The sequence below is a fragment of the Rosa rugosa genome, chromosome 6 (assembly GCF_958449725.1).
Source record: "Rosa rugosa chromosome 6, drRosRugo1.1, whole genome shotgun sequence".
NCBI lineage: Eukaryota > Viridiplantae > Streptophyta > Magnoliopsida > Rosales > Rosaceae > Rosa > Rosa rugosa.
The window spans coordinates 7,182,335-7,201,254 of NC_084825.1; the positions used below are offsets into that span (position 1 = coordinate 7,182,335).

At 41.6% G+C, this 18,920-nt stretch overlaps 3 protein-coding genes, 1 long non-coding RNA gene and 1 pseudogene across 15 annotated transcripts in view; 4 read left to right on the forward strand and 1 right to left on the reverse strand.

Annotated features, from left to right (window-relative positions):
- Window positions 1-2,474, reverse strand: part of LOC133713436 (TMV resistance protein N-like) — a 77,731-nt gene extending 75,257 nt beyond the window's left edge. For 11 of the 12 annotated variants that reach the window (XM_062139466.1, XM_062139464.1, XM_062139459.1 and 8 more), the window contains exons 1-3: window positions 1,869-2,474; window positions 510-1,608; window positions 60-335 (exon numbers count right to left, since the gene is read on the reverse strand). In XM_062139466.1, the coding sequence (XP_061995450.1) occupies window positions 60-335; window positions 510-1,608; window positions 1,869-2,371 (1,878 nt within the window). In that variant the 5' untranslated portion in view covers window positions 2,372-2,474. Of the gene's footprint in view, window positions 1-59; window positions 336-509; window positions 1,609-1,868 lie in introns of those variants that run through there. The other variant, XM_062139468.1, reaches the window with a different exon arrangement.
- LOC133713443 (protein PTST, chloroplastic-like) overlaps window positions 1-18,920 on the forward strand; it is an 88,172-nt pseudogene that overhangs the window by 58,414 nt on the left and 10,838 nt on the right.
- On the forward strand, window positions 11,133-12,743 carry LOC133714314 (uncharacterized). The gene is made up of 3 exons (XR_009848574.1): window positions 11,133-11,568; window positions 12,202-12,247; window positions 12,386-12,743. It is a non-coding gene; the product is annotated as an uncharacterized LOC133714314 (long non-coding RNA).
- LOC133716142 (uncharacterized) lies at window positions 16,294-16,761 on the forward strand. Its single transcript, XM_062142874.1, has one exon. It carries the CDS (start codon window positions 16,294-16,296, stop codon window positions 16,759-16,761), a length of 468 nt encoding a protein of 155 aa, XP_061998858.1.
- On the forward strand, window positions 17,975-18,767 carry LOC133718835 (uncharacterized). Its single transcript, XM_062145711.1, has one exon. It carries the CDS (start codon window positions 18,085-18,087, stop codon window positions 18,556-18,558), a length of 474 nt encoding a protein of 157 aa, XP_062001695.1. The 5' UTR covers window positions 17,975-18,084; the 3' UTR covers window positions 18,559-18,767.

Below are 18,920 nucleotides of genomic sequence, written 5' to 3' on the forward strand. Positions count from 1 at the left end.
CAGAACAGACAATTTGCTACATAGAGATAAACAAGTAATCTATTAACTAATAGCCATACCTTTGTTCCCTTCCAAAGCTGTTTAATGTTGCTGTGGCACAAGTTAAGTTCAATAAGTTCATCTGCTTCAAATTTTTTTGGGAGAGATCTTAAGGGATACCCAGTCCATTCGAGGAGTCTCAAGGAACTAGAAAGACAAGTGAGGCCTTTGGGAAGGTCCACATTACGAATATGGAGAAGACCAAGTTGAGACAAATTTGTAAAGGCTTCTGGCTTCCAATGAGCCACTTGTAATTTAGTCAACTCCATTACCATGCCTTGGATTGAATCTGTTCCCTGATAATGAAAAACAAAGAATAATAACTCAAGTGCAGAACACAAAGAATACAAAAGACCTAAGCAGATGACAAGTAATTAAATCTGCCTTATTTCTTTTTTTACGCAATAATTGAAGTGCATAACAGAAATAATAATTTGCTTAGCTTCTTTTATTCATTATCAAACTCTTACCTTATTTTTCTTCAGCACATTGTTGATGTCTTCATGAGACCATAATCTACTACGTTTGCCTGGCTCTTTAGGAGACTGTTCACGAACAATTTCCCATCCCAATTCTTGTAGCAAATCATGCATCAACAGTTCGTTGTTGGAGATAGTTATGAGAGATCTATCAGCAAGAACACTCAAACCAATGACAGGGTTTAGCTGGCAATAGTCTAGTATTTGTGTCACACGATCCTTATCCTTCCCCTTGTAAAAGCAAGCAATATGTAGGAATATTTCTCTGTCTTTCTCATCCAGTCCATCAAAACTTATCCGAAGCACCTCAATAATGCGTTTATCTGGTGTGCTCTTTAGCCTATCTATTGCACTTGCCCATTCATCAGCGCTTCTACCAAATAGAAAAGAACCTAAAACCACGAGAGCCAACGGAAGCCCCTTAGCATACCCTATAATATGGTAGCACAGATGCAAATAATCTTCTGGTGGGGGACATTTCTTAAAAGCCTTCAAACTCAAAAGTTGAAGCGCTTCATCACAGTTTAACCCGTTAGCCTTGTATGTAGCATCAACATCATGTGCGTTTAACAACTGAACATCTGTGGTGGTTATGATAATTCTACTCCCTGGACCAAACCAGTTGCGACTTCCAGCCAATTTTTCTAATTGAGTCAACTGATCCACATCATCAATAACAACAAGCACCTTTATTCTACACAACCGCCTTTCTATCATAGCAGCTCCTGTGTATTCCTCCTCTATATTTTCAACTTTTGCCATCAGGATTTTGGAAAGAAGTTTTTCTTGTTGAGAAACTAGGCCATTGTTTTTAGACATTTCTCTAACATTGGAAAGAAAGCAGGTTCGGTCAAAATCCTGACAAATTTCATCATGGATAGCTAGAGCAAGTGTTGTCTTACCTATGCCCCGCATGCCATGGATCCCTATAAAACGCACCTCCCCACCAAGCTGCGGACATATGTAATTGCTTAATAAATCACCAACGCGGGAATCCATTCCTATGAAGCCCTTGTCAACACTTGAAGATGTATACACGGACTTCTTTTGCATATGATTAACAATTTCCTCAATTATATTTGGATCATATCTGAGAAAATTTAGATAAAACTCTTGAGTTAGAAACTTAGCAATGTACCATAACGGACAAAAACAATATTAGCATTTGGCAATGTTACTGGATGTTCATTACTCTCCATTCGTATCCATCCCTCAATCAGAAATCATTCTTAAATCCCAATTTAAATTATAAAGAATAGTTCAATTTCAAAAGGATGGGATTGAATATCTATATCTACTTTAGCAAGGAAACACATTAAGGTATGAGTAGTACGGAGGAAGGAGACTTACCGAAAATTTTTTAAAACCCAGCCAGAAAGATTGGCCACCTCTGTCAGAGCAGCTCTCCACGCATATAGTCTGTCCTCATTCTTCCCATAAACTTCTTCATGTTCCCTTACTTCCACTTCTACTTGGTGTTCCCATTTGAGCTCAAAATTCCCCCTTTGGTGCCGCACAGCAGAAGGATCCACGCCGTAGAAGACGGGGAAGACTTGTTGGCCCAGCTCATTCATGCATTGAATAATCTTGACGAGTTCATCCAAGCACCATGACGAAGAAGCATAGTTCTCCGAGATAATGACAATCGCAGATCTAGACTCCTCAATTGCCGCCAAAAGTTCAGGTCCAATGGATTTTCCTTTCTCAAGCACTGCGTCATCCCGAAAGGTGAGAATTCCTTTCCGATTTAGTGCAGAATACAGATGACCGGTAAAATTGTAGCGGGTATCTTCCCCCCTGAAACTTAGAAACACATCGTATTTCCATTGACGACGAGAAGAGGTTGACGCCATCTCCTTCGGAATTGACTCAGAGTAGGAACCTTAACTGTAGCAAGATTGAAATGAAAAAGCTAGAGGAAAATTTAAGAAATAACTCTGATATTGATCGATGCCGAAAGTCACAAGAATTGGGGGTTTTATCGAAAATTCTTCCATGCTCCGAGCTTGCCATGCTTGGGCACGTCAGCTTATTATGGAACGTTGGACTTGATAATTTAACGGTTTAAATTGTTAACCGGGTGACCTGCTCTCCTATTCTATTTCTGACGTATATCACACCAGACGACAAAGTTTATTGGCGTTCGTCTTCGAGAAGGAAGCACATGATTCCAGATCTGTAATCTGTTCGATGGATAGCAGAGACAGATGAGTTTTTGCATGGCATATGTGTATAGCATGTACTTGTAGTAAAGTTGCTACCAACATTTTTGCATTATTGTAAACATGCTAAAGTTCTTTGAGATATAAAGCATGGCAATGTAGTGTAGGTATAGTAGGGGTGCTATAAGACGTATAACGCGTTACAAGCATGCTTTAAAAGTCATTTAAGAGCATGCAAAGGCATGTCAATAGCTCAAATTGCAAGAGCGTAAAAGATAAGATATAGTGACTTATCTTATGCCGATTTGGAGTGGGTTTGAATTAGAATCATTGTAAGTACCCAAATCATGTTGGAGTTGTCCAAGCATGACGCTCCATTGCTCCGGCAAAGTTCCTTAGTAGAAAGATGATGATTTCGCTAATTGGAGAGGTGGTCAGTGACTATGTCTCCTTGCAACCAAAAATAGGTGATTAGTGCATGTGTGTAAAATCAACACTAATAATTTGTATATGCTGATAAAACCCACTTTGATATATGGACGCAATAGCCTTGTATATAATTATATATGTGTGTATATAAGTTGGTGGCTATAAACTATCTGGTCAAAAGCATGAGCCCTTGTCAGCTTTTTGATTATCAAAAAACTAAGTGTACAGATGACAAGTTTTGTTTGTAAAGTTATGTGGATATGTGCGTAGCACATGCATGGCATAGCAAACTGGATGTGCACTTGTCATGGTCTCATGGGACTGGCATGGGTTTATAATATGTATACATATATGTGCATATGCATGTATATAATAAGCTATTGATTTTAAATACATGCCATGTGTATTCAAGGCTGATGATGCTTAAGATGGTCACGTGTTGAGTACATTAAGCCACCAGCTTGTGCAAGCAATGATAATGTATTATATGCATACTTGGTCATGGACGTGTAGCAAAGTGGTGAAAGTATATTATACTATATATGCCTTGGTCGTTTATAATAGACATATATATATATATATAGAGAAAAATTCAGGTACCGTCCCCAAACTATGCTGCCAATGCCAATTTGATACCCGAACTTTCAAAAGTATCAATGTGATACCCAAAGACCTATATTGGCATCAACGTGATACCCAAAGACCTATATTGGCATCAACGTGATACTTCCGTCAAAAAAATTCAACGGCTCCGTTTGTTTGCTGACGTGGCAAGCAAGTGGGCCAAAAAAAAAGGGCGAAATGGACTTTTTACCCTCTTTTTTTTTAATTCATTTTTTTTCTTTTCATTTCTTTTTCTTCTTCTTCAACCTGACTCTTCTTCTTCTCTCTCCACCTCCTCTATCTCCTCTCCTTCTCCACCACCCAAACCATCACTAACCCCGCCGATATCCTCCCCAATTCAGCTCCGCCATCGTCAGCAAGCTCCAGTCCTTAGGTTTCACCAACCTCGTCCTCCGCACCCACACCGACCTCGACCTCACGCGCTAAAACGACGTCGAGTCCTTCTTCGCAGCCGAAAAGCCCCAATTCGTAATCCTCGCCGCCGCTAAAGTTTGCAGTCAGTTTGCTTTAAGTTGCAATCTATTCCACAACTTATGGTTCTAATTCTGATGCTCTGTTTTTTTCTTTTGGTGACCGGTTGTGCTGATTAATCCAGTATGGGCTTGACGGTTGACACATCTTTGTATCCATATGACCCATCCGATTCAAGCAGGTTCCAGCAACCTCCAGCTCAGCCACAAGAAGAAAGGAGGCGCTGCATCGATCATCATGTGAAAATAGATGTAGAGTTGACCAAAATTTAAACAGAGTTGGTTTCTGAAAGACCGCTTCTCGGACCATTGTGTTCGAACTTTTTGTTGAGTTTGTGTACAACATTTCTTTTTCAGTTCCAGACTCGTCTTCCCTTTAAAATGTATTTCTAGTTGGTGTGTAAATTGTACTGCTAGTTAGGATTTCTTATGAATAAAGAATAGTGTTATGAACAGAGTAACTCGAGACATTCTGGCAGTTACAATGATGTGGTCTTCTATTGGTTTTGATTCATTATTTCCTCGTAATGTTTCTGACATAGGGCATCGTCAATTTTTCTGCAGAAAAACATTGTCAATTTGTCCAGAAAACAATTATGCTTAATTATTTTTTTTTGAATAACCAATTATGCTTAATTTATGAATGGGAGAATCCTTAGCCAGCAAGTGTTGCTTATGTATTCCTTTTGTTTCTTTATGTTGGATTCTGGCATTTTTTCCAGACTCATCTCAGCTCAGCTTGACTTATCCGAGAAGACCTGTTTGGGCAGTCGGAAATTTCCAATGCCAAAGTTCTGGCAAATCGTCTGAAACTGTTCTTACCTTTCATCGTATTGGAGATGGGGATCTATACTGTAGATGTGGTCCAGCTAACAGGAGTTGCTTCACTTCTTTCGCATCTGTGAGGGACAATTCATTGGGGCTTTGTTCCTTGATTTGGGATCTTCAATAGTGCTTTTTTGTGGTACACGGCCGGGTTTCTTTTCTCTCGACGAGTTCGGCCAGATCGGAGTAATGAGAGTCGAGAAGAGCCACCAAGACGGAGTTGGAGTTGATCTAAGCGGTGGACGCCGAGGAGGATGAGGAGGAGGGCTTCTGAGGATATTCCGGCAATGCGAAGCAGGTTCCTGCGAAGAAGAAGAGGAGGTGGAGAGAGGCGAGAGCCAATACGCCACGGATGCGTAAACCCATGGCGGCTGTACAATGCGGTGGATTCAGAGAGAGAAAGGGAAGAAGAAGGAGAAGGAGGAGGAAGAGAGAGAGAGAGATACTGAGCATCGATCTCTTTTCACTAGGATTGGTGATGCAAGCTCTTTCATCGAGTTAACAGCCTTCATCGACCGCGACCCCTCCCTCAAGTCCCTCATTTCCTGCCTCGACCTCGCTGCCAACCCCAACTCCCGATCCCTGCCGAACTCCGCTTCTCCTATCACCCTCCACAGCTGCCGCCGCCGCCGCCAACCCAACCCATCCTCTTCAATTTCTCAGCATCCAACCACCGAGCTCGAAGAAGAAGCACACCCAGAAGAAGATTTAAAAAAAAAAATCGGTGATGAGATTTAACATCAGGGTCATTTTGGTCTTTTCTCTTTCTTTTTTTTCTGACTTGTTTGCCACGTCAGCAAACAGACGGAACTGTTGGATTTTTTTGACGGAAGTATCATGTTGATGCCAATATAGGTCTTTGGGTATCACATTGATACTTTTGAGAGTTCGGGTATCAAATTGGCATTGGCAGCATAGTTTGGGGACGGTACCTGAATTTTTCTCATATATATATGCTTTAGCTCTGCACCGAAGAAAACTTATCTGCTTTCCAGTTTGTTTCAGAGAGGAGGCGCTGTTAGCCAAATAGCCACCCTCAAGTATAAGGGGTACAAGTAATAGTATAGGGATTTAAGAAAAGTTGTCGAACCCACGAGGATTGGATTCCTTTCACTAGCTAGGGTGTTAACCTAAGGAAAGCTAGAATATGCAAATGTACAATCATAAACCTAAATTCACAAGAAAATCTAGGCTCATGGTGAGTATGTGCATTGTGGTGGTAGTGAAATTGTTTGTTGGATAGAGTGGTGAACCAAATTAAAATAAATGCTCAAATATAAAATAAACTAGTAAAATAATGGATGAAGTTAGGGGTTGGATTGTCTACCACTAACCTCACTTGCAAGTATTGAAGTTCAAATACAAGTGATGCTATTCTAATTTCCCAATTACCCTATTTGCATCCGGATAAGACTACAAAGGCTTAAACTCCTTTAATGGTATCAATTCCAACCGGATAAGTCTAGAATTAACTACCTAAGAACAAATCCTATTACCGGTTAAGTCTCAATTCCTTGTTCCTAGATGCATAAAGTTTTGAGTTTAGATAATCATGCAAGCAAACCAATCCTAGATCTAGGTGATTTTAACTCACAACCTTCACATGCACATAGAGGATGCTATCATGTTATTAATGTTCAAGGTTAACTACTCCCTAAACATTTTTTCATGAGATGACAAACACAACACATTCAAAATAGTTAAGTTTGAATGAATGCATTCACTTCTTGAATTAGCATATGTAGATGAAAATCATAAATAACATCAAATGTCAATTAAAACATCAATTCATACAAGATTGGCTAGGGCTTTCAACCCTAGCCCCAACAAAGTACGTACTACTCACTCATAATTACATATACTAACTTCATAATCAAATTAAACACCAAAATATAATCTAGAGTAAAAGGGATAGAGTTGGCTTAGTGGTGTGTCGGATGGTCCCCAAGCTCACGTCTTGGTGGTGATGGTGGTGGTGGTGATTCCATCTCCTTCTTGCTCTTGAAGATTTGATGATAAAAGATAGTGAAGCTTGTATTATGTATTGTGTGAATAGGTGGACTAGATGGAGAAAACGATGATAGAAAAGAGAGTGGAGAAATGATGTAGTAGTGATGGTGTTAATGGAGGTAGAGGATAAGAAATGGTGGTGGTGATGGAGGAGATAGAGTAGTATGGATAGTATGAGTTTGGATTTTGGGAGGTGGAGATGGAGGTTTTGTGAAGGAGATGAAGAGAGAAAGAAGATGTAATGGATGAAGGAATTGGTGATTTTCTTCTTTGTTGTAGCCTCTATTTATAGGCTACCAAGCAAAACTATTTGGCTTTAAACAAATGATGATGGGTTAGGTTTGAGCATTTAAACATTGATGGAATTTGTTAGGTTTGAATATTTAAACACTAATGGAATTTGTTAGGTTTGAGTCACTTTCTACTCATTTTTCCTTCAATTAATTCTCCACCAAGAATTCAGATTTTTCCCGTGACTTCTTCATATGAAATGATCCACCATGAGTGTAGATCATTGTGTCAAATTTTCAGAATTTATTTCCATGCCATTGGGCCGAAATCGCTGCTGGACTCCTTACAGGTCCAGTTTTCCAGTTTTGCTTCTGCATAAAATTGGGCTGACTGTTTGAAGGCCTTCCACTTCTATTTGGCTCTTGCACTCTTCATAAGAAATGTTTCTTAGGATGTCTAGAATGGATCTGGAAGGTTTCAGCTCATTTGAAGTTCATTTGGTCAGGTGGTCGCTCCTTCTTCCTTGCTTGGCTTGGTTTCTCCTAGCCGGAGTAGGAAAATGTGTAAAGTTGACATTTTTAGTGCATTTCCATTTTTCTCCATCATTTTCTAGCATGATAAGGAAAATATATATAAATAAACACAAGGTTAAGCAAAAGTACAAGATTAGGGAAATAATGAAATTGGATTAGTCAACATTAAATTTAGACTTTAGAACAAGTAATTTCCATGTTTTAGGGGACAAATATGTATATGAATTATGATCCAACAGGCGCTGAGCTGCATCCGAGGCCTGGCGGAAGGTTCGCCGACGCAAGACTCGTGGGTGGAAGACCCGCTCGCGGAAGACTCGCTAGCGGACGGACCTGCTGGCGGAAGACTCGCCGGCGGAAGGTTCGCTGGCGGGCAGACTGGCTGGCGGAAGACTCGCCGGCGGAACCTGAAGAACATGGGTTCTTGGCGGAGCGGGTTTCATCGGCGGAGCGGAGCCTTTGTCTGGCGGAGCGGAATTTTTGGCCGGTGGAGCTTTGGCCAGCGTTGAAGCTCGGCGAAGCGGAGCATTTGCTTAGCGGTAGCCCTTGGCCGGCAGAGGTGGTTGGCGGAGAAGGTTTTTGCCACTGAAGGCTGCGAAGAAGTTTTGCCGCTGAGATTTTCTAGCGGGAGATGGCCGGTGGGCTGCGCTGCACATGGTGGTGCACTTCGGCTGACGCAGACTGGCGGAGCGGTGAAGTTTAGGGTGTGGTGGCTTTGCTCAGCGGCGGTTTTAGCCAGCGGTGAAGTTTGGGATATCTACAGAGCTTGGCCGGCGGAGCTTTGATCGAAGAACATGGGTTTTTGGCAGAGTGCCGCTTGTGAAGCTCGGCATTGACGTTGCAGCTTGCTGGACTGAGGCCGGTTTACCTTGCTTTGGCGGAGGTGTTTTGACGATGCCGCTGATGGAGCTAGCCTAGCGGCAGAAGCTTGTGCGGTGCGTCATCAAGGCTTGGAGGAGGCTCCTGGCGGTGTTTCTTCAGCGGAAGCAGGGCTTCGCCGCGGTTGGTTGCCTGGCTGTTGGGTGTAATCGAAGAAGAAGATTGGGTGCCAAGAGAAAATAGGCAACTAAATTTTTTTTATTTTTTTTGTGTAGGTGAGCGTTGACCTTTTGAGATGGCCGTTGACCAGCCCTATAAACTGTAGACTAGTCATTTGATCGAAGTTGACCAGAGTTGGTCGGCGTTGACCAAGATTTGACCGGCCCTGTTGGGCGTTGACCGGACGCTGACGGGCCAAAGCTCGTGGTAGGTGACGAAGCCTTTGTGTTGGCTTCCCACAGACGGCGCCAATGTTAACGTTAGAGATCCGAGGGGCCTCTAGTTAGCTTTAAATAAGGAGAGAGAGAGAGAGAACGACACAAGAGAAGTATAGTGGTTCGTTTCCCGCTAAGGCGGGAAACTACGTCCACTTGAATGTTGTACTAATGTGTTGAGCCTTGCGGCCCAAGGGGGATTACAAGAGATGTAATGGGATGTTGGGTAAGTGGGAAGGAGTCTCCTTTTATAGGGGAAGGAGGCTCCCTCATTTACATTTTCTTAGATGTGGGATGCAAAACCACTATTCTAGTGTAGAAATGTCTATTATGTAGGCAACTTGACAAGGCCGGGAAGGTGGCTTTCCGGCGACGTATTTGCCACTTCCGGATATCGTAGCGTAGCTTGAACATAGGGCTACGGGATGCATGTCTTAGTTGGGCCTCACCGTGGCTTGTGGGTGTCCCAAAGAGGGTGTTACTTATGCTTGGTGATGTAGCAAAGTAGCTTGCTAGTAGAGGTATCTACAGTTAGGTAAGTGATTTGGCTATCTAGACTTTCGTTGGGTAGCGATTAATTATCCTCTTTGAATTTTGTATGAGAATTGATTTTGGGTCTGGGTTTCTTTCAGCTTGGTTGCATGCTTATGTTTTTGAAAAGCTTTATCCTGAATGCTGGTGAGTTTTGATTCCTTCCATATTGGTTTTCATTCTTGGTTCGTGTATTCTGAATCAATTTGAAGAAAAACGAAATTTTCATATTGTAAATTCTTCTGTTTCGTGTAGCTTCAGGAAACAGAGTGAAGGCTTGAACAATAAGAAGCAGCACAAGGTTTGATAGTAATATTTTGGTTTTCTTCTTTGTCCATGATTTTCACAAATAGAATCCTACATCTTTGCAAAACAAAAAACATAAATGTATATAAATTTCCTATCTTTACATGGATATAGCATAGTGATACTATTGAATAGAAATAAGGTGGAGAAATAAGAGAATTCGATCATTACTCAAATTTGGGTTTGGGGTTTGTTTGGGTGTGAGGTCAACTGCTGATTTAGTCAGGGAAGTGAGCAAGGTTAATTGCTCTCTTTCTCCCTCTGATGACAAAACAACTTTTTACTGAACAGAAAATGTAAAGTAATGAAGGGAGTATTCATTACATTGTACTTCTCCTGTGCAAATAGAAATCCTAAATAACATTCTTTGAATCTCAGTAAATCATAGTGACAGTATTTATTATTCTCTTCTAAAGTATCTATTTGTATTATTGTAGCTGCAACTGATATTTATCTGTGAAATGTTTTTCTTTTAGGCAAAAATTCCAAAACATGCACCAGCACAATTTTACATCGACAATGTTCTGCCTCGAATCAAGGAGAAGAAGATAATGGCCCTGAAGCCTTTTGTTAATCAACTTGGGTTAGTCACGAATTTTATATATGTGTGGCTACCCTGAACTCAGAAGTTACATTTTGGTTCAAAGAAAAAAAAAATTTACATGCTGCTTTTCTATTATGAAATCTGATTATTGATTTGGTAAAGCTGTAATATTTTTTCCAGATATAAGCTTAAGCTATTAGGGAATGACTCAACTATATTTAACCTTACAATATCATGCCATTTTTGTTTAACAGGCTGAGGTGCGGGGTGAACTATCACGCTCTTAAATTTCTTCCTGAGATAGAGCAGATGGCTTATTTATTGGCATCAAGGATGAGAAACCGCACTTGAAGTTCCAATCCTTATATGTATGTACATTTCCATTTAATAGGAAAAACTGCTCAAACTCCTGCTACGTTCTCTCTAACAACTTTCCACTCAGTAGGGCCCTGCATCTTAGGTTTGAGAAGGGGATGGTAGGTCTATCCTTCTGTGATTTTTTGGGGATGCTAAGGTATTCAAATTTCGTTTGTATAGTACTTGGAAGTGAAAACGCAAACTTAGTTCGAGGTGAATATCTTACCGGAAAAAAAATATATATATGGTTCTGCAATTATATGACTACAGTTTAGTGGCCTGAGCATTACCCTTTTGCATTCCAGGCCTATTTAGAAATGTGACTCCTTACGTTGGAGATGCTATAGGAATTTTACTTCATAGACTTCTCAGTATTACAAGGACCATAGGTTTGAGTTGATTATTTTAATGGATATTAAAACATATATGTAGTTCCTTGATCATTAAGTAGAGTTTGGTTGCACCATCACTGCCTTTTTGGCTATCAAGCTTATTTAGAAGTGTCTTTTGGTATACATTTGTTATCTGGGAGAGGCTATAGGAATTTAACTCATAGATTTGCTGGTATCATAAGCACCTTTAGATTGACTAACAATATATTTGAAATGTTGGTCTTTTCCAATATTCAGGTTAGGTTGAAGAGATACTTGGAGATGAGGGGTGCTGATGGAGGACCGGCCTTAGAGAAGCTTATGTGCGTTGCTTGCATTTTGGGTAATAAGCTAAGCTACTGCAACCTTCTCTTTCCAGATCGCTTTGCTTGCATTTCAATTGGGTACTTTTGCTTTTGTTCTTTAATTTTTGCTACTTTTATTCGATCGGATTATTTAGCACAACAAGTTTGGCAATGCTTATTCCTGCCTTAAAGAAAGTTTAGCTTCAAAAAAAAATTTTGGTTTATTTTTTATTTTTTGTCAGTTTTGCTAAGGTGGAAGCTGTCATTTTTTGTCAATGTCTTTGTTAGTTCATTTATGATTGGTCAATAATTCATTTATGGCGTAGGAAAAGATCTTACTTACATTGGATAATTGTCTATAGAAAACTACATAGAAACTCCCAAAACATTCTGATTTCTGAAAAGTAGAAGCCTTGCCTCAGGTGGACCAAGTAGTTGTATTAGATTTGTAGAACTAAGCCTCACCTTGGTTAGAATAGGCTGATATGTTCTCATCAGTTGAATGGCATATTAGGTAGTAGTTGCTTTAGAGCATAGTCTGTTTCAAGAGTGATTTAGAAGCCTTGCCAGATTTAGAGCATGGTCTGTTTTTGATTATATACATGATATTTCCAGATTAGGTTTTGGCTTAGAACATATCACTCTGGTTGGCTTAGAACCTACAAAAGCGTATCAATAAATTTTTTGTCGCCGAGTATCAAGAAAGTGATAAAGAAATATGTCTGGTACCAGGTTTTGGCGACTAGCTCAGCTCCTTCCTAGACACTTATTTTTCTGAGTAAGTTCTACTCTGGTTTATATGTGGTTAATTGTGTTTCTGTTTATGTGCATTAGCAACTCTTATCGTCAATGATTTATAGGCTTCTATTGTCTCTATTTTTGACTTTATTACCTTGATGTTTTATGTACATCACAGATATGGCATGGAGGCCATCTACTTTGATGAAGGTGTAAGGAACTCAAGACGACACCAACTGGAAACAAAAGCATTGGATGTATGACTACTCTCTCTATGTTTCTAATATAACAAATTTTGGTTAAGTTTTTTCCAGTTTGAAACAGCTCCTGGAAATCAGTTTACATTTTTTGTTTCATTACCATGCGTATTGTAGTTTAAAAGTTGCTTTTGTTTGAACTTTCCAATTTTTGTTCTCTGCTGATACTACCATGCTCAAGCATTGAAAAACTTTAAATTGACATTGGAGCAGTCATTAAACAAAGGAGAAGGATTTGCCTCATCTGTTCAAACCTGTAAGGAAGGATGCATGCTTCAGTTTGACCATGGATATGCAAGTAGTGTTTGTATAATTGAAATTATGAGATTTTGTTAATTGAAAGAATAAATGCCTGAGATTTTGTTTTTGTGCTGGTGATCATCACATATTTGCAAAACACATTGTTAATTCTTAACATGCATTTGAATCACCTTGATGATTCTCCCCTTTTCCTTCCTTACATAGTTACATTATACACTTGCACTGTCAAAGAAACATTTTTCTGGGTTGAGGCGCCTGCCATAGGCCAAGAGAATGGCGAATATGATGCGGAGGTTTGCCACGTGTCCGCTAGCTTTGATACTTTTGACCAACATGTCATCCACGTATACCTCTATTATTTTGCCAAGGTGTTCCGCGAACATGGCGTTCATCAGCCGCTGGTATGTTGCCCCAGCGTTCTTCAAACCGAAAGGCATGACATTGTAACAGTATAAGCCCTTGTCGGTTGTAAAGGTGGTGCACTCTTGGTCGCCGGGGTGCATCTTGATTTGATTGTATCCTGAGAAGGCGTCCATCATACTGAGCAACTCATGTCCCGCTGTAGCATCAACCAGTTGATCGATGCAGGGTAGCGGGAAACTATCTTTTGGACATGCCTTGTTAAGACCCTTGAAGTCTTCACACATCCGCCACTTTCCGCTGGGTTTCCTGACCATGTCCAAGTTGGAAATCCACTGAGGATAATTGACTTGGCGGATGAACCCAATGCCCCGGAGCTTGGCGACTTCTTCCCCTATTGCACGATATCGCTCCTCATCAAAGGCTCTCCGCCGCTGCTTGATCGGATAGAAGGATGGTTTTATGCTCAACTTGTGCGTGATGATTTCAGGGGAGATGCCTGGCATATCAGCGTAGGACCATGCAAACACGGCGGCGTTGTCACGTAGAAACTGAGTGAGCTCTGCCGCTATTTCTAGGGCTAGCTGGGCACCTATGCGGACTGTCCGCTCAGGGTGCTCGTCGGAGATGCTGATAACCCTCAAGGATGTTTCTGGGTTGACAGGCTCCTGTTTCACATTTTTTCCTCGTCATCCCTAGGATCCTCAAAAATATTTTTCGACGGTGCATGGTTTCCTACCGTTAGGATCTCATGGCGGCGCGTCGACCGGGCCACAGTTGTTGAATAGCATTCTCGTGCCAGTTGTTGGCTTCCCTTCACGCAGCCTGTCCCGTTGGGTGTAGGGAACTTCATGAGAAGCATGTACCCGGCTATGATGCACTTTAGTTTGTTGAGCGTCGGTCGACCAATGATGGCATTGTATGAGCTGAAGCAATCGACAATGATGAACTCTGTATGTATTTCCGCTGTGCATGGGCTAGCGCTGATGACTAGGCGCATGTAGTCAGAACCGAGCGGTTGGGTGACGTCACCGGAGAAGCTAAGCAGTGGCTCATGATCCTGGAATAACTTTCTATTCCGCTGGAGTTGGTTGTAGCAGCCATTGAAGATGACATTGATAGCGGATCCGCTGTCAACAAAGACCCTTCCCACGGACCACTCATCGAGCATGGCGTCGATCAAGAACGGATCGTCGTGCGGTAGCCTGCTTGGCTGTGTTTCCATAGGTAACTCCTTTGGTGGGAGTTGGCACTGCTGGCAGTAGCATGAGCGTGGCTCATTATAGCTAATTATGCTTGGCAAATGCTCATGTAAGTACACTGTATAAGCTAGGAAAAGCCTCTGAAATAGATTACTCGATGGATCAACTTCCAAAACAAAAGAAGATCCTGGGTTAGTCTCAAATACAGCTTCCCTATACCATGTTAACATGTTAAACGAATCAGCCTCAGAACCATAAATCATTTGCCTAGCTTTCTGCTTTGCTTTCCAAGCAACCTTGTACGATATATCAAACCCATAAGCCGACTTGAACTTGCTGATAATTTCCCTCGGCTTCAATGACAAGTTATAGCTAATGTCCTCTTCAATACATGTCTTGACATTTTTCGATCCCAAAAGCTCATGTTTTGCTTTCGAAGAACACCTTTGCAAGAGTGGACATTGTTCAACTCACCAATAAAAAAACATCCATTTGCAGGTGATACATAACCACGGACATTCCACTCATATCCTTCGGTTCCCCAATTGGAACAAACCACATGAATTCTGTCTCAATCATTTCTAATAAACACAAAGCTGAACCCATGGAAGATCTGTTGTATTGGATAGAAATAGTGAGGTAGAAATTGATAACAGATGGGTTGTCCCATATAATCCATGGTTGTTATTGAAGTATGATTGTCATATAAATTTGGAGGTATGTAGCAGCATAAAGTGTGTGAAATATCTATATAAGTATGTTTATAAGGGACCTGATCGTGTTTCTTTAGAGGTGCGCTTGGGACCGAATTATGATGAAATATCGAAGTATTTAGATGCAAGATGGATCTGTGCTCCTGAGGCATTGTGGAAGCTTTTCACATTTCCAATGAATCGTATATATCCTTATGTTGAGCGCCTATAAATTCATCTTCCAAACAGGCATCAAGTCAGGTACTACAGTCATACCCCAATAAGGAAAATTTTGGAAGAGCCCACGAATTCTATGACCATGCTTACACAATTTTTTCAAATGAATTCTGTTAGTGAATTTGCAAGACTGGTTATATAGAGAATTCCCTCAGCATTTCAGATGGTTAGGATCTCAAAGAACTTGGCAGAGGAGAGTGTCTACACAAAAAGTTATTGGGCGAATTTATACTGTGTCCATCTGAAGGTGAGCGTTTTTACTTGCGTATTCTATTAAATCGTGTTAGAGGTCCCAAGTCATTTGATGATCTTCTGACTATTAATGGAATTGCATTCCCAACTTTTAAGCAAGCAGCTGAAAGGATGAGTTTACTTGAGGATGATGGGAGTATACGTCAGTGTTTATTGGAAGCAACAACCACTCGAATGCCGTCTGCTTTACGGAGATTATTTGCAACCATTTTGGTGTATTGTGAATTGGTTGGAGTCCGCATATTATGGGAGGAATTTCATTTGTTTATGGCACAAGACTACTCAACATTTGCCTATTCAAGTAATCATGTTGTCGTCAACCTATTGTTGAGAGACCTGAATGGATTACTACAACAACATGGTAAAAGAATTACTGATTATGATCTTCCCCAAATTGATACTCAGTTTTCAAATGACACAAGAATTGGAAGAAATATACAAGATGAGTTGTCTGTGCATATTCCACCAGAAGACTTGGCCTCTATTGATACATTAAATGCAGATCAATGTAATGCGTTTAACATAATCATGGCAGCAATTAGACGTAATGAATCAACGTCATTCTTCATAGATGGCCCTGGTGGAACTAGAAAGACTTATCTCTACCGTGCAATTCTTGCTTCATTAAGGAGTAGCGGTCATATAGTGATTGCCACGGCTACATAGGGAATTGCAGCTACTATTTTGCCAGGTGGAAGGACTGCACATTCACGATTTAAAATTTCAATTGACTTGCTGTCCACAAACGCATGCTCTGTAAGTAAGCAATCAGTTTTGGCAGATCTTCTACGACGTGAGGTTGTTCTTATATGGGATGAAGCTACAATGACTCACAGAAAAGCTTTTGAGGCTTTGGATACAACTCATAGAGATATAACTGGTGTCGAAATGCCATTTGGTGGGAAAGTTATGATTCTTGGCGGAGACTTTCGACAAGTTCTTCCTGTTGTACCACATGGTAGCAAAGCACAAATGATAGATGCATGCATTGTAAAATCTCTGTTATGGAATGTGATCAAAATACTCCCTTTGAAACACAATATGAGGGCCCAACAAGACCCGAAATTTGCAGATTTTCTACTTCGTGTCCGTGATGGAAATGAGCCGTTTGTACAAGATGATATGATTAGGATCCCAGATGCATTGGTTATTCCTTGGGTTGGTGATGAATCTCTTGGCCAACTAATCGCTTCTATATTTCCAGGTTTAGAGGACATTGCATTTGATAGCTCTTATATGGTGGATAGAGCTATTATAACACCTAGGAATGAGGATGTGGCATGGACAAGCTAAATGAAGTGGTATTGAATTCCTTTCCAGGTGAAGATCAAATTTATTATTCTTTTGATAGAGTTGAAGATGACCCTCACAACTTATATCAACAAGAATTCCTAAATTCTATAGCTCCAGGTGGTTTGCCCTCTCATAAGTTAACTTTGAAATTGGGTGCACCCATAATGCTGCTTAGAAACATTGATCCAAAAAGTGGGCTATGCAATGGGACAAGGTTAATATGTCGCGGGTTCTTTTCAAATTTTATTGATGCAGAGATTCTCACCGGCCATTTCAAGGGTACAAGAGTTTTCCTACCACGAATTCCTCTAAAGCCTTCAGAAAATGTGAAGCTTCTGTTCTCTCTCATACGTCGGCAGTTCCCTATTAGATTAAGCTTTGCACTAACAATAAACAAAGTTCAAGGCCAAACAATTCCAAATCTTGGTGTGTACCTCCCTAATCACGTCTTCAGCCATGGCCAGCTTTATGTAGCTTTATCAAGAGGAGTGTCCATACAAACAACTACGGTCCTAATTAAAAATAGGATTAAATTCAGTTTAGTCCCTCAGACTTTAGGCCAAACATCAGTTTGGTCCCTCATTTTTTTTTTTAATCAAACTCATCCCTGATCTCTCGAATTGCATCAACCTCGTCCAAAATTTGAATCCGGCCCCAAATGTGACGTCATCTGCTGAGCTGGAGCAGACAAGGAGGTCCCACAGGAAGGGCATAATGGACATTTCGTATTTAATCTAATTTCTATTTTTTTTTTCTCTTATTTTCTCTCTCTTCTCTCTCTTGCTCTCTCTCACTCACATCTGAAACAGAGAGAGGAGCTCTCTCTCTCTCTCTCTCTCTCTCACTCACACATATTCTCTCACTCACCCCGTCGCCTCCTCTTCCGGCCTCCTCTACCTCTGGGCCGACTCCCCCGACTCCACCAAGTCCCTCGTCGTCTGCAACCCTCTCACCCGCCGCTTCCTCACCTTACCTCAGCTCGGCTCCGCCTGGTCAAGGCACGGCTCCGTCCTCGTTGACTCCGCCACCCTCGTCATGGTCCTCACCTAGCTCGCCGCGCTTTACTTCTCCGCCGGCGCCGGCAACCACTGGCTCAAATTCTCTTCCAATCTTCCGTCCAAGCCCCGCAGCCCGATCCTCGTGGCCGACTCGGTCTTCGCGCTCTGCGACGTCGGCTCGCACAAATTTGAGGTTAAATAGGTGCTAGCATTTCATCTTAGGTTGGCAATCTCAGAAGATGAGCCTCCGCAGTTTCAAGATTTGATTTTTGGCGAAAGATCCTCGCAAATTTTGTTAATTTCGTGAAATTTTAGGGTTTTAGAGATGGGCAAGGACGCCAAGGCCGGAGGAAAAGGCAAGGGAAAAGCCGCAGCCGGCGACGAGGGCGGCTGCTCTAAGGGAAAAGGAAAGTCTGGCAAGGGCGGAGCTTCCGATGGGCTCGGCACCTGCACGTATGTGAAGGCAAGGCACATACTTTGTGAGAAGCAGGGAAAGATCAACGAAGCCTACAAGAAGTTGCAGGACGGCTGGCTCGGAAACGGCGATAAGGTCCCTCCGGCGGAGTTCGCTAAGTTGGCCTCCGAGTACTCCGAGTGTCCTTCAGGGAAGAAAGGCGGCGACCTCAGGTGGTTCCCTCGCGGGAAGATGGCCGACCCTTTTCAAGAGGTGGCATTCAGCACTCCGATTGGGGCTACCAGCGGTGCTTTCAAGTCCACGTATGTGTTGATACTTTTCGCAATTTTAGATCTTTATAGTCTTTCTGATGCATTTTTTACTCTCTGCTATACACTGGAGTAGAGTAGAGTAGAGTGGAGTGCTTGTTTGTTCCTTTGGAAAACTAATGTGGTGGAATAGGAAGGGCGTGTACTGTTGCAAGCTGTGAAGACTTAATTGTGATACTGAAATTTGTTCTTGGTTATGGTGGATGTGTTTAGGTAATTTTCTCTGCTACTGTCGGTTCGGGGTGATTGAGTCTTGATTGTATAGGTTATTGGCAAGACATGTGTTGAGGGTGTGGAGGTGGTCGAGGGTGTGAGCAGAGGATTCATGGTGGCCGGCCGGTGTTCACGGTGGCTGGGAATATGTGTGAGTGAGAGAGAGAGAGAGAGAGAGCTCCTCTCTCTGTTTCAGATGTGAGTGAGAGAGAGCAAGAGAGAGAA

Bases quoted from the DNA above. Each gene is read 5' to 3' on its own strand.
- LOC133716142 (XM_062142874.1), top strand. From the start codon at position 16,294: ATGACTCACAGAAAAGCTTTTGAGGCTTTGGATACAACTCATAGAGAT.
- LOC133718835 (XM_062145711.1), top strand. From the start codon at position 18,085: ATGGGCAAGGACGCCAAGGCCGGAGGAAAAGGCAAGGGAAAAGCCGCA.